This window comes from Ostrea edulis, chromosome 7, assembly GCF_947568905.1.
Source record: "Ostrea edulis chromosome 7, xbOstEdul1.1, whole genome shotgun sequence".
Taxonomy (NCBI): Eukaryota; Metazoa; Mollusca; class Bivalvia; order Ostreida; family Ostreidae; genus Ostrea; species Ostrea edulis.
Genome location: NC_079170.1, coordinates 43,929,012 through 43,945,443, shown reverse-complemented (window position 1 = coordinate 43,945,443; position 16,432 = coordinate 43,929,012). Strand labels below are relative to the sequence as shown.

The 16,432-nt window shown below is 35.2% G+C and overlaps 1 protein-coding gene and 1 pseudogene across 1 annotated transcript; one reads left to right on the top strand and one right to left on the bottom strand.

Moving 5' to 3' along the window:
• Window positions 1–11,882: 11,882 nt before the first annotated feature.
• On the top strand, window positions 11,883–12,781 carry LOC125656495 (uncharacterized; annotated as a pseudogene).
• A 1,952-nt stretch (window positions 12,782–14,733) lies between these two features.
• On the bottom strand, window positions 14,734–15,756 carry LOC125656233 (uncharacterized). The gene is made up of 4 exons (XM_048886852.2): window positions 15,659–15,756; window positions 15,399–15,507; window positions 15,089–15,261; window positions 14,734–14,974 (listed from the first exon to the last, which is right to left on the bottom strand). Exons 1-4 carry the CDS (start codon window positions 15,717–15,719, stop codon window positions 14,970–14,972), a joined length of 348 nt encoding a protein of 115 aa, XP_048742809.2. The 5' UTR covers window positions 15,720–15,756; the 3' UTR covers window positions 14,734–14,969.
• Window positions 15,757–16,432: the final 676 nt, after the last annotated feature.

The window sequence follows — 16,432 nt, the reverse complement described above, 5'->3', positions numbered from 1 at the left end:
TTAATTCAACACTAATGTTACAAGTATTGTATTTATTTAATTTCAATGAAAAGTAATATTTAAAACTACTATATTTTGTGCATAGATATTGCCTAAGGTAGCGGATAGGAATTGATTTTCTCAATACATCAAGGTATATATATTACGTGCTTAAGACACGTCTGACATAGAATGTTCATGCTTGTCCCATAGGCAATTATATCGCGTGGGATTAGATTTATTATCAATGAGTAAAGGTATACAACTCTAGGTATAGGATACGCAAGTTTGCAGGTGAAAAAATAATAGAACAAATGGTACAAAATTCTTCTCTTTATCCACACATACCCAATCTACTTTATTGTTTGAGTTCCTTTCGAAATTTCATATACTTCCCAAGATATGCAGAAATCAAACCAGAACAATGTCTATTATTTGACTTAAAATTAACCTGAGCCTTGGCACCGTATCACTAAACAGAACGTGCATCATGAGATACCGTGTCGCGTGCCTTTCCCCCCGCGGCGTGATATATTTAGCTTGTTTAAGCGTTTAGATAGATTTCCGCCTATTTTTCACTTGCCACGCCGTGCCTGATAATACAAGAATAAAGCCAATAACTGATGATTCAATTTCACAACCATATGAAATAATCAATATATGTTATAAAACAAATTTATAAATCTATGAAGAACATGTTTCATTCAATATGAATCAATCGTCAGTATTCCGATATTGATACACACGTAAATATGTTGATGCAGAGAAAAGTTCACCTTCTTCCAATTGTGTGTTGTTTTCTTTGACTGTTAACTCAAAGCAATTGATATAATCTGTCAAAATTAAAGGCCAAGATAACGAACTGTGATCAATCTCATAACTCCTATTAGCAATACAAAATAGATAGTTGGGCAACCGCGGACCTCTGGATATATATTTCAGACGTGGGACCAGGTGTTTAACCCTTTCTCTACCAGCACATTTTAGAGGTTTTTAAAGAGTAAATGACAATATTTTTACATCAAATAAAATCTGCATGTATCACGATTTGGGATAGGCATATGACATACAATTTTGTTAGGAATTGGACAGGGAATAATTTCTTATAAAGTTTGTCAAGGTATCCCATGACCTCAAAGAGGTCTACGGGGTCAAAGGTCATATAAGTGCACATTTTTGCAATTTTTTCTCACTGAAATATATATATTACGACCCCTCTCACTGGATTAGAGTCAAAAATAGGAAATTCTAAATGTATGAGCTGATGTACCTTTGAAAATACTACAAAAGCATTACAATCAAATAAATCAATTTTATTGACAAACAAATATTTTTGGTTGCTTAGTAACAACACTCATAGTACAATTTTGACCATAATTTGCCTTTCTACATACATTCGACACAATTTAAACATAATTACATTGAATGATGATTAGTAAATGTCACATTGTTTTAAAAATATAATCTTTAAATAAATCTCAATCATTTTAAAAGGTTTTTAAGGATGTATGGGACTGACATCAGAGTAATTAAAAAATCCTAAAAATGAGTGAAATAGATAGTATTGTACTCATTTTATTGAAAAAAGACATTTTTTAGATAGGTTCGTGAGTTCGTTTCCATGGTAACGAACATCAAAGATACCCTTGCTGGATACATTATAATTGACTGAAATTTACTATTTGTCTAAAAGGGGGTATGGAACTGACATCAGAGCAGTGAAAAAATTCCTAAAGTGATTAAAGTAATTAGCATTAGTTTTAATTTAACAGAAAAATTCATTTCTAAATAGGTCTTTGAGTTCGTTACCATGGTAACCATCATCAAACATATCCTTGCTGGAGACATCATATCTCGACAGGTGTGACCGATCAACAGGGGATTCTTACCCCTCCTAGGCACCTGATCCCACCTCTGGTATATACAGGGGTCCTTGTTTACCCAACTCTATTTTGTATTGCTTATATGAGTTATGAGATTAATTACTGTTCGATATATTTAGCTTTCACCCATTGAGATACATTGTGCAATGGAACACTTCACAGTTCGCAAAATCGAATATCATTCTACCACCAAGGTTTTCACGTATACTACTATAAGATTTACCCATCTTGTCACCTATATATATATATATATTATTTAAAACTCAAATTTTCGACGCAACCCGCGTCTTTATCGAGAGCTATATATTACATAAACAAATAACACACACCACGAAAAACGACAAGTATCGAACTACATTGGTAACAAAAATAATACACTGTTGTACTGGGTGATAAAAAAGGTGGTTTTGTTGTAAAGCGTGTTTACTGACGTCAGATTGTGTAGAGAGTTTGTACCATGGTCGGGTCGGGATGAAAATAGAATTACTCTTGGAATTACAGAAATCAGATACACCTAAAGGGAAAAACTTCCAAAACAATGTCATTATGAAATAAAATGATAGGAAGATAATGATATGGAGTGATTAAGTTCAAAACAATATTTGGTAGTCCGTACGATTGATGCTTCGGATATGGTAAATAGTTCTGACAACGAAAAATAATATGATTGCCAAAAGAACACGATTAAATAACAAAGTCAATGAAAAGACACATATCTCGCATTAAAATAAACAATCCAAAAAGTGTTTCAAGGTCAGACAAATTAAAGGCGCATTCTAGAAATTCTAATATCGCAACATAACGATCTATGCGAATTCGAACTTATGTTAATTTGGAATAATGTTTTAACATAGTTTAGAGGTCATAAGATCTTCCAATCACGTCCCCATAAAAGTGATCTACAGCATGTAAAAGATGTAGATACAAAATATTAGTGAGGATAAATGGTGTGGGGACATGTTCTCACATGTTCTCACTAATATTACCTCTCAAAAACCTTTTTGCGCAATTCGAAAGAGAGTAATAGATAAACTTTTATTGGTGTTCCTATAGCTATATCTAACACAGTAAACTTTTGCCTTTACAATAGCATAGCTGAGTATTCTCTTTTAGACATTTTTGTTCCATATTAAAATTTTCCGTTTTATGCGCAAATTTGCTGATTATTCTAAAATTGGACGCGATGTAATGATTAAGTTTTCATTTTAACGACGCAAGTTTTGTAATAAACAGTTCCGTTGATTGAGCACCTTCATTTATCTTAATGTTTAAAATCCATCCTAAAATCAAAACCATATCCATTAAGTGATGAATCCAATTATAAGTACTGAATACAATAGCTCTGTACATTATTGTTTGTTTGTTTTGTTTTGATGTTTTCTGCCACACTCAATCATTTTTCAGTTATATGGTGACGTCCAGTTTTTATTGGTGGAAGAGAGAACCCAGATGCAATGTACCTGGGAAGAGACCACCGACAGTCCGAAAGTAAACTGGGAAACTTTCTCACTTACCGGCGCGAGCGGGATTCGAACCCGCGCCGACAGAGGTGAGAGGTCTTGTGATTTTGAGCGCAATGCTCTAACCACTCGGCCACGGAATTCCCTGTACATTATTGAGTTATATGCTAACGCGATGAAAATCATGGGATTTATGTGTATAATCCATACCCAAATCCGAAAACGATTCACATCCAATGAAGTTAACTATTGCTATTTTGAGCCCAACTGCGCAGGATATTATAACGAAGAATTTACTGGTTTAATACTAATTTCTTTAATGCAACCATATTTTGCATCTATTACTAAACTCTATCCAGTTGAGAAATTTTAGGTCAATTCAAATTTTGAAAGGGTTTGTCAGGGATTATATTTTGTGTTGGAATGATGTATTAATCAAAGTCCTAAATATGCATGCATATATATATATATATTTTTAACCTGTATATCTTCTATTTTAAACGCCTATACCGGTTTCATGGTATCAAAATTAATGATACAAGCCGTCGAGACTTGGAAGTAGTTCAAATGCTGTAATATATCATTTGGTTTATATGTTTTTTTAAACAGAACACTCATTCTTAAAAAAAAGTAGGAATTAATTTACTCGAACATTTTCATAAAAATTCAGTATATTTGCCAATAATTTTACAATTTGATCTTAGCTATAACCCCCACTTTAAAAAGTATGTGGATCTTGAAGATTTGTCCTTTTGAACTCTTGAATTCGATATCATGATTTTTTCCTTAAATCAAATGCAAAAAGGTCAATATTTATTTACATTGCTAGGATAAAACCATTCCTTTACCTGTACTGTTAGAAGAAATGATTAAGTATTTATTTCAGATAATGATTGGTTTACTTTGCTTATATTGTGTTGACACCAACAGATAAATTAAGTTAAAACGAAAACAAAAATCTTGAGTAAAATCAAAGTGCACAACGATCATTTTTAAATCTCTTTAGCTAAAAAACAAGCATTATGACCTCCCGTATTTCTTTTTAATTGCCTATTTGTCTTTCAATGTAGAAATCAAATACTATAGATCTCATGTGCGAACCTTTCTAAAGATATGTATTTTCAATGACAAATCCATGTTATACAACTAATGGCTATTTCTGTCTACTTGCTCGTCATGTTCACCTATCAAGTTTCATATTCGAACGATAGTTAGTAGTTTGTTGACTTCTAAACAAATAGAGTGGAACATTGGTTACCTTTCGATAACATACAAAATGTATAAAACTTCCTCGTTCAATGCATACCTCCATGTGCTGCAAATCACGTTTTTGTTAAATGTCCACACACTTGCTCTCTATAGTACTGAAAACACTTTTAACTCTATGTTGAATTCTGTTTATAGAATTTCTCTTTATTACAATAGGGATTAAGATTATTATACCTAGATAGAGACATTGAAGTCAATGCAGGTCTCATTGGGGAGATGCATAACTTTGAGCTTGGAGGGTTATTTTTAACACACACAATAAATTTAACAAAAGTTAATAGAAAGTGTCTAGTTCACAAAACGTCCTGTAATATCAATTGTTCACGACATGCATATTGTATGTATTCTCCAGCCCTAGTTGTTCTCGGCTTTCTTCTACTTCTCATTGTTCACGATGTTCCCCCCAGTCCTAATTATTCACATTTCCCCCAATCTATATTCTTCACATTTTCCTCCGATCCTAATTATTTATTTATTACTTTTCAAAACATTTATAAACGTACAAGACAACTCTCATCCTTGCATTCACACAGTTGGGAATAATAATAAAAAATAACATGAGTAGCATTTTAAAGTAACAGCAATTAAATCATTTGAAAAATGAAGTTATTCAAAAAGACATTTCCATTTTGACCACCTTTTCAGAAAGACATTTGTGTTATAAAGACCTTTAAAATTAGACACAAGTTCCGAAACTTTCTGAAAAAATCAGGATTATCCATGTTTGGACCATATATATTTAAAAGCAATAAGTCATATTTATCATAAATGTTAAGTTCAAGAACAAGTAAATTGCCTTCTTGGTCATTGTATTCATTATTGACAGTGTATTCAAAATTGTTGTTAAATAGAATTGCTGTTCCTCTAGCATTTGACTGACCTGGGCAAATAAAGATTTCATATTCCTACAAGGACCTAACTTGATTATAATCATACATTGTAAGGTGGGTATCTTGTAAAAGATATATTGAAATTTTTTTTGTTTTGTTTAATGTAATTAAGGACATCCCTTCTTTTTTCAAGGCCCCGAGACCCCTACAGTTTAATGACATAATATTAAGTGTCATCTAATAGGTCTTGCAATGTCTGAAAGAATTTCACGCTGTAAACATAAAAACCCAACACGTTACATTGTTCACATTTGCACACCTTTCATACACAAATAAAAACAGGTAAAAACAAAATCAAAAACAATGATTTTTCCTCGTGCCGCTTGTTGGACATCCTTTGGGCGAGTGTTTATGAGAAAGTTGCCTGAATAGGTTCAATAGCAGTCACAAATAGAACATTCACATGGTCTGACATTAAGAATCGTTACAGGAAGTGGTATCATGATCTTAAGAAGGAATCCGAACTCGTACACTATTTCTTATTCCGGATTTTTTGTCAACATTGTCAGCTATGTCAAATTTAATTCTTTTGGATCCGCATTGACCATATACATAGCTATTGAAATACCACGCAGCGGTAACACGTTCGTGTTGGTTGAGTTTCTTGATGAAAAGGGCATTGTCCTTCGTGACATCGTCCATAATTTTCCTGCCTTTATTGATAATTTTTAGTTTTTCCCTCTGTATTCCGCATCTTCACCAGTATAGGTTTTGGTTGGTCCCTTTGACCTGGGATCCTGTGCATTGCAGCAATGTTATCTTGTTCCAGGTTGATGCTCACTTCGCTCAGAGCTGCATTAATTATCTCTAACGGATTTTCACCATTGCTTTCAGGAAAACCGAGAAATTTAATATTGTGTTTTCAAGAATATTGTTCGTGTTTATTCGATTTTGAGATAGCTAATTGTGTCAGTTTTTCGTTTGTTTCGACTCTATTATTGATATCTTTGAGTATTTGATTGTTTTCTTAATTTTCCTTCTTGAGAGCCTGATTTTCCCTGTGTAACTCTTTTAAGCTGAACTTGAGTTTTTCATTTTGTTGCTTGAGACTTTCAAGCTTTTCCTCTATTTTCTTTTCTATTTTTTCTTGATATTTGCGAAACAATTCCCCTGTAATTTCCTTAATGATATCTCGTATATCCTTGTTTTTCAGTTTTCCAGAGTTCGGATTTTATATCATTAAGTTGGGTTCGAATTATGAGTCACTGATCGTCTTGAGCGGCGACGTGTTGGACCGGGGTTGAAGGACTTTGGGGTGAGTTTCCGGCTGGTTTGGGCGACTTTTCACTACCAGAGGTCTTGGTAGATTTGGTATTAGCTTAACTAGTGGAGATACTTCCGGCAGGCATTGTGAAGTATTTCTGAATAGTCTTACTCATGCGAAGTTACTATAAATAGCGTGCACTATCTTCTCGTGAATCAACACTACAGTTCAAAGTTAATAAAGCTTTCGAAGCAGTACAGAATCAGTACAATCGCAACTTACAGATTATCGACAGCTCCTATGCACTGTAAATCACTCTAATATCACTAGTCTCGCTGCACAGCTGTTTTTCTTCGCTTGGTCATAGTGCGTGGCCAACCCCAACGAGCGCCATTTTTGGCCCTAATTATTAACATCTCCCCAATCCTAATTGTTCACGACATTTCCCTTAGTCCTAATTGTTCACATTTTCTCTAGTCATAATTCTTCACGACATTCCCTCTAATCCTAATTGTTCACATTTCCTTTAGTGTGTTAATACTAATTGTAATTGTACTAATTGTTCTTGACATTTCTTCTAATCCTAATTGATTTCAACATTTCCTCTAGTCCTAATTGTTCTCAACATTCACTATACTCCTAGTTTAATCCCAATTGTTCAAAAACGAATAACGGTCCTAAAATCGGTCTCAGCTTCTAAATATAAAAGTGTGTTTATTTTTATTCACAAGTTCGGCTTTCTTACTGGACCTTACCATCGGATTGGTTGAATATTGATTAACTGGAGAATATTTCACTCATGTGGAGATGTCACCATTTCCGGCGAAGGGCTGCAAAATTTAGTCCTATGCTCGGCGCTTACGACCTTTGAGCAAGTAGGGAACTTTATCGTGTCACACCTGCTGTGACACGGGACCTTGGCTTTTGCGGTCTCATCCGAAGGACCGCTGCATTTTATCGCCATTACGAAATGTATCATATCAATCTGAATGTTAACATAGATCTGAATTCATGGTACTTCACCTACAGTAGGTGACTTCTCTAGTGAAAACTTACCGAAAGGAGCGGGTATCGCTGCGCTGTATGAACAAAACTGCGATACACAAAACCATACGTCCATGTTGTTAGTTTTACTTGGAGTGTACATTTTGAAAAATGAAAAAGTTAATTTGATGGCTTATATACGTATATATATCTACCTATCCATTTTTTGCCTTTCATTTCTCTACAATTCTAATGAAACAATTTCTTCATGAACGGTTGTAATTGCAAACAATACGCACATGAATACAGATTAATATAGTATCTATTTTAACGGTCAGGAAGTCCAACAGCAGTGAAGATAGAATGTAAGTTAATGCAAATAAACTAAACTTCATATTTCTAATGAGTTCATGAGAGTATGAACTGCAACGCTTCATGTAGTATGCATGAAATACGCGGTAACGTGCTTCATTAAGCGGTGAAGCGTCGTAGCTCAGTCCCTCGTGTATTATCAATTTTGAATATTATTTCATAAATATATACAGTAGTGTTTTTCTTTATATCCACTGTCATGATCGTGTGCAGGATTGGACAAAACAAGATGGCAGACGGGATTTCCAAACAAAGGTAGGCTCTTAAAACTCTTCATTTTACCGACTTATTAGACGACGAATTTATGAATTTAAAACACTGCCTGGCCAAGGACACATCATTAAGTTGATTGGTTGTTGGAATTCTTACTCATGTACACGTACAACTCTAAATTCATTGATCGAAGTTGACGATGTTGCCTCGATAGAATTTGAAGCGGGCGAAGATGTTTCTAATCATGTTTTCATGCATTTTAAGAAAGATATTTTTGTAAAATAAACTCTGCACATATCTTTTGATGAAAACTTGAAACAGTGTATGCGATTTGTCCCTTAAATTGTCTTGGTTAGATAGATATCTTGACTTGAACATTTGCTAATGTGCAGGATTGGCCTATGGTCGTTTCCACGATAAACGTGCCGGATTGGACCTCGATTTTGGTTCAGGATTGGACCCTTTCTTAAATACATTAATTTTTCCCTTATAGATCCAGTCGAGAGCGGACTTCCTTAAGCTTAAAAGTTGCAAGTGAATGAAACGTGTTCTATTTTATGTATCCTACTAAAACCATGGTTTTGACAAACCTAAAAGAGCACGTGGAGCAAAGAACTATCAGTAAGCCGGAAGAGCCAGCTCGAAAATCTGTCCGTGTTTGAGAATTTCACCGCGCACATGAATCTAAAGTTCTGCCACACGTTAGAATGAGCCTTTTTCTCGAAGATCAACATGTTGAAAAGTCTACATTTTGCATGCAGAAGCAAATACATTTATATTGTATTTACACATGTAGACCATGTTCGATTCCCAACCACTTAACATTTGTGATATCTGCATGGAATTATTAAAACTGAGCATCGTTTGACGTATAATAATCTCTTCAGGCATGGTTTACATTTCACAAAGCTGTTCAATGACAATAAAGACAACAAGATGTTGAGGTGTTCATGTTTTCAATACTTGATCCTCTGTCCACATTCACTTGTGCCTTTCATATGTATGCTTCTGCTGGAACCCGTTTTGATTGTTAAAGCGGGATTTATTATCTTTTGGAAAAATGTTCTATCATTTTAATCCTAATAATATTGAGTGCATATGTCGTGCAAGATATCGAGGCCAACTTACTAACAAGGATAATTACTTAAGGTGAAAGTGTTTGTTGGAATGTAGTAAATATCAGCATTTTTGTATTTTAAAACCTTTCGTTTCTTGTAATTACATTGAATTCAACCTTAGGGTACATATACTAATGAAAGAAAATAAAAAGGATATTTTCTCAGAAATTCGCAATATCACTCCTGTATCTGAAATATGAAACCTAAATGAAAAGCAGTTTTGTTCATGGTGCATGTGTTTTTTCTTCTTCAATATTTGCTGCTCAGATGAGAGGTTACTCTTCAATACATTTTTTCACAAGTTGTTATCAGTTCAATACAAATGCAATGACATTGAAATATATTTAATAGCAAATAAAACTTAGAACACTTCTGGTTCAATGAATTGACAAATCAACATGTGTAAAATACAATGTAAAAGATTAGTAATATCTCTTTAAAACAAAGCACAATACCGTAAAAATAACCGTTTTATAGTGTACATAAACGGATATATAAAACGGCTGCCATGGTATGTGTATGCACCTCGTGTACTCAGAAAACAATGTATTTTTTCGTTACTTCATGTTTCTTTTATAATTTGCAAAAGCGTATGTTGCACTGGTCACAGACGGAGACAATTTCTCTGATTGATGTTTCCTTTTCACATGCCTACACAATTCAGAATTGGTCTTGAATTCCACACCACAAACTCACATTCGAAGTGTACTCATCTCATGGAATGAAGTTCTAGGGCTTGATACCTGAAACAAAGGAGAAAATATATATAACAGAGTTTGGAATTAGGGAATATGTATGCGGGTTAATTGAATTCAGGAAACGTCGAATTTATATTGTTACAGAGGATTCTAAAATGATGATAATTCCTCACGTGTTTTATAGGTCAAAATGGCCTTATATATCCTGGATACGAACAGTCAACGTTACATCTCTCGTAAGCAAAGATTGATGATTAATGTATAGATCTGTTATATTGGTTCAATTTCAAGGAGATAGCAAATGGATATTTTGCAGTAGCAATTGTCGTCGCTGGGAACTTAAACGACGATGTAATTTGATAACAGTAAAAAACATTCAAATTACACCATGGTCATGTTGAAAATGTCTGAGAATCTAATAAGCTACATTAATCAAACTAAAACATGATAAAGTGAAGTCGAGATTCGAAAATATAAAGGATTTTGAAAATAAAGATAAAAAGAGGGTCCAATCCTGAACCAAAATCGAGGTCCAATCCGGCACGTTTATCGTGAAAACGACCATAGGCCAATCCTGCACATTAGCAAATGTTCAAGTCAAGATATCTATCTAACCAAGACAATTTAAGGGACAAATCGCATACACTGGTTCAAGTTTTCATCAAAAGATATGTGCAGAGTCTATTTTACCTAAAGTATCTTTCTTAAAATGCATGAAAACATGATTAGAAACATCTTCGCCCGCTTCAAATTCTATCGAGGCAACATCGTCAACTTCAATCAATGAATTTAGAGTTGTACGTGTACATGAGTAAGAATTCCAACAACCAATCAACTTAATGATGTGTCCTTGGCCAGGCAGTGTTTTAAATTCATAAATTCGTCGTCTAATAAGTCGGTAAAATGAAGAGTTTTAAGAGCCTACCTTTGTTTGGAAATCCCGTCTGCCATCTTGTTTTGTCTAATCCTGCACACGATCATGACAGTGATAACACTTCTCGTCTGTTTCAACGCCCCAGACTTCGATCGGCGCACGCTTTAGCCGCGAAACAGCAAATGTAACTTCATGAAAACTTAATTATCCCTGTCTTGTTTCTATTGTGTAATTATGATGTTAGTACCGCCCATGCGATAACAAGGTGGGAGGAGCTCGTTTTATCATATATGCGATAAGATAACCTGTTGATAATAACCAGATACAATTCCCGAACAACAAAAGGAAATCACTGTAAATATGTAACAAGACAGCTGTATCGCTACTATCAAAGGTATCATTAGAAACTTGGAACGTTGTTCAAGTTGGGTTTTTTTTGGGGGGGGGGTGTTTTGTCAGCTGTAAAACAGCTTAATTATTTAGTAATCTTTTGAAGGGTAAGTTAACTTGGTGTGAGTTGTATTTATTGCCGTGATGACGGCAGAAAACCAGGACGATGTCCTATCTCTCATGGGTCGCGACCATGATAATTATTCCGATATTGAGGATTTATTTGGAGGTAAGAAAACAAGAGGAATGAAGCGTAAAACGCAGACCTCAACTTGTTCAACAAGTGATAATGCACCACCGACACGGGAGTGTAAACAAAGTAAAATGGCTAAAAGCCAGTCAGAATCTGTTCAAGAGATAAATGTCCAAGAACTCAAAAATCAGCTTGGCATCGATAAGATCTTACAATCGATATCGTCTCTAACAGATAATATTATACAAATACGTTCTGAATCTACGGCGGATAATGTAATGAAAATGTAGACACCACTGCTAATTCTACGGGGCACAGTTATGGTAGTATTTCCTCTGGTACTTTCATACATGATATGCCAAATCGGCAACCAAGAAATTTGGTTAACATACCGGATTATGACTTTCATCAAACTCCTGATGGTTTTGATTTTGAATTGGATTATCTAAATGGTCCAATTTCGCCCTCCATTGAAGGAGTAGATCCTCAAAAAACTTTTAAAGAGATTCTAAATGATGAATCGATTCAGATTACAATTAATAATAGTCTTGATAATACTAATGACTGGGATATTCCACAGCTAATGTTACAGAAAAAAAAACTGGTCCAAAGGTAAATGAGGCTTTGGGAAAGGCTGTTAATGCAGCGATTTCCATCAAAACCAGCAAAGAAAGTCTGGTTGAGTTGGAGAAAACGTATGAGCGTCCAGAAAATTGCAATTTGTTGAAGGTCCCTCGTGTTAGTAAAGAAATATGGAATGCTATGAACAAACAGGCTTATACAGATGATCTTAATTTACAAGTTATACAAAGGTCTCCGGCAATTGGTATGATACCATTGGTTCAAATGGCTGATATGTTGGTCAACAAAAATGATATTAACCCCCAGAATTGTAAAACGTTGTTAGCAGATTTCATTAGCATGTAAAACGTATACGGTACCAATTTTGATGCACCAGATGCACATTTCGGAAATGCTTTTTACAATGTCTCAACAAAAAGGAGAAATGATATAAAAAATGTTTTGAATTCCCGGTGTAGAAAAATTGCTTCCTCTGACATTCCGGTAACAGACTATTTGTTTGGTGATAATTGTGTATCCAAACTGAAAGAAATGGGGGATATCACAAGACACCATATCGGTATGAAAACTAATCCTTTAAGTGATTCAACACCAATCTGGAATTGGTGTATCAAACCCCATATCATCATTTCAGCTCAATATTTACCTGGATGTGAAAATGTATATGTGTAGCAATATTCCATTATCACCTGCATATGGTGTTTATATATCTCAACTGATTCGATATGCAAGAGCTTGTTCTGGGTATAGTCAGTTTTTTAAGTCGAGGTAAGCCATTGACAAACAAGTTGATGGTACAGGGATTTCAACAGTCTCGATTGAAGTCAGCATTTCGCAAATTTTATGGTCGTTATAACGATCTAGTTCGTCAATACAACCTCACATTGTGTCAAATGCTGTCTGACGTGTTTCATACCGATTGTTAAGCCGTTCTTGGCACACTGATTTTGACTGCGGATAACCCCGTTTACTTGATCAGGATATAGGGCTCACGGCGGGTGTGACCGGTCAACAGGGGATGCTTACTCCTCCTAGGCATCTGATCCCACCTCTGGTGTGTCCAGGGGTCCGTGTTTGCCCAACTATCTATGTTGTATTGCTTGTAGGAGTTATGAGATTGATCACTGTTCGTTATCTTCACCTTGCATATGCTGATCCAATTTCGAGAGCATCAGGCTCATTACATAGAATGACCTTCATCCATTACATCCTAAAGGACGCTTGGAGGAGGGCCCAACATGTTCCCCTTCCATTTATGTATAATTGGAGAGATGCTATTTGTCTACACCGACCATAAAATATACACTTTACCGTAATCAAGTGCAATGGTTTACATTATACCACGTACTCAAAAAATTCAACAGAGATCATTTCGTGTAAATTGGTCTCGGTCATTCGTTTTCTGCATTTCTTAGAAATAGAAAAGCCGACCTACAGTCAATCAAATCAGTGAAAAGAGTGCAATGGAAATGAAATTATATGCTGGTGGACTGTTAGTCCCCGAGGGTCTCTACAGCCCAGTAGTTAAGTACTTCGTTACTAGCTTGAAAATACGGATGTATATTTAATTGCTGTTATAAAATTTAGAAATTCATTTCAAAAGTAAGGATTATCTCCCTCATGCATAGCTCTTCTCCTTGGACGAATTTGGCTCCACTTTTTTGGCACGCTGTTTTTGGCTATATTTAGATCTAAAACTTCATAGTTATTTCGGATTTCAAACATTTCGGTTGATCATCACTGAAGAGACATTATTTGTCGAAATGCACATCTGGTGCATCAAAATTGGTACCGTATAAGTTTTACATTATGACCCCTGGGTCGAGGCCTCTGCTGGTGGACTGTTAGTCCCCGAGGGTCTCTACAGCCCAGTAGTTTAGTACTTCGTTACTAGCTTGAAAATACGGATGTATATTTAATTGCTGTTATAAAATTTAGAAATTCATTTCAAAATTAAGGATTATCTCCCTCATGCATAGCTCTTCTCCTTGGACGAATTTGGCTCCACTTTTTTGGCACGCTGTTTTGAGCTATATTTAGCTCTAAAACTTCATAGTTATTTCGGTTGATCATCACTGAAGAGACATTATTTGTCGGAATGCGCATCTGGTGCATCAAAATTGGTACCGTATAAGTTTTACATATAGATAAAGTATGGACCGCAGATATTTCCCTAAAACCACGGGACACCGTGGACCGAAAGTCCAAGCATACGCCAACATATTAGTCGGCGCATTTGAATTTGCGGTTTCTGCCTCGGCCTTTGAAAGCATCCGTGTTACACGGAGTATAAAAATGGTCGTGGAGTCACTGGGAACTTATCTCAACCAAGACCTTCAACCCCTTACACACACATGCATCAGGGTACACATGATTTTTAAAATAAATTGTCGAAAACAAACTTAATTGATAATTCATGCATCTTACATTTAGCCAAACATAAAAAAACCCACCAAGCAATACTAAACTCGACGGAATTCTAGATGTTTTGTCACATGAGCTCGTGGGACTTTGGTATCAGTTTCCATAATTTTGTGATTGTATGTATATCTATCCTTAAAATGATTGAAATTGAAAACACAATAATTATGATAATACTGATTAAATTTCTTTCCCAGCAGATATGAATTACACTATTTCACAGAATCTATCTAAATCCTGTTGTGCAAATATAATTATTGGTGACAACATAATTTCATATTGCCAAGTTATTCTCACAATAAAGCATTCACACATCTTCTTGGAGGGGGCTCACATTGATTAATATAGTGAGAGTGGATACTGACGGGTTTGCGTGGTACGGAGGTGGATAGACAGGATTCGGGGGCGGCTGGTATAGCACACACACTCCATGATCATGTTACGCTGAAAATAATGTATCGTAATGAATGTTACCAATTAATTCATATATGACCACTCACTCTGATTAAAGTGTAAATCAGGAATTCTAAAAGAAGAAATTCTGAGTAGATTAATTACTAGTATCGATGTAGGAGACCGTTGTCTGTGCTGGTGGTGCTGGCCGGACATCCATTGGAACATGGTTCGGCTCTTTACAGACTTTGACGCAGTTTTTCACGAGACACACGAACCCGATAAAACTAAAAACACTGTTGACCACAATTCCGGCAATCGCGCCTGACGTCGGGCCCCTGTAAGTAGAAGAAAGGAGAATTTTATAAAAGACAAACTGATTGATCATCTCTGCAGTGCTGACAATTTTATTTCAAAATTAAAAAAAACAAGTACTGATAAGAAAGAAACTGGTGTACATATTAAACTTTTTCACCCGCTGTAGTAGTAGTAATAGTAGTAGTAGTAGCAGGTCTCTCTATATCCTGAATAATAGTAGTTGTAGTAGCAGTAGCAGTAGCTGGTACACTTAACTGGAATCACATCTAAAATAAAAATGCCTAAACAGACTTCAGCGCAATGTGTGAAAACGTCCATTAGAATATGTGCTTTAGTTTTAAAAGTTAAATTGAATTACATTTTAGTGAAAAAATGCTCAAAATAAATTTTCCTGTTCACAAGTGCTATGCTACTTACTGATTGAGAAAAATATTTTTAAAACCAAAAACAATCGGACATTTTTCATCTCGAAAACCATTGTGTTTGTTTCTTCCGAAATTAAAATGTTTCCTTTGGTATGACAATTTTTTTGTGACTGTTCAAGTTCGTTCCACGTTGTCGGTATAAATGGTATTTAAATTGTCATTTTGAAACAAAAATCACCCATAAACGTTAAAGGGACTCCACGAAGTCATTCTACGTAAATAATAGCAATGTTATGCATTCATCTGCACTTTTTCTAAATTAAAAAAATTGTAATCTTCAAATTATGCCCCATGATTTTTTTGCGTCCTGCATGACATTAAATCTGCTATAAAAATTTGGTTTTCTGTGTAACTCTTGATGCACATGAAAGGTTAAGATAACGAACAGTGATCAATCTCATATTTCCATAAGCAATGCAAAATAAATATTTGGGCAGACACGGACCATTGGACACACCAGAGTAAGGATCAGGTGCCTAGGAGGAGTAATCATTCCCTGTCGACCGGTCACACCCGCTGTGAGCCCTATATCTCGATCAGGTTAACGGAGTTATCCGTAGTCAAAATCAGTGTGACATGTTATCATTTCAAATTTGAAATATCATTTATCTCCTTTTATGATAGTAGAAAGAAATAATATAATTTGGATTGAGAAAAAATCCCCAAAATGAGGTTTACTATCTCTTTAATGTTGTCAAATGCATATTCATGATTTAGACACAGAATACGATACAGCCATTAAATTGTCCGTAGAAACCATTCCCGT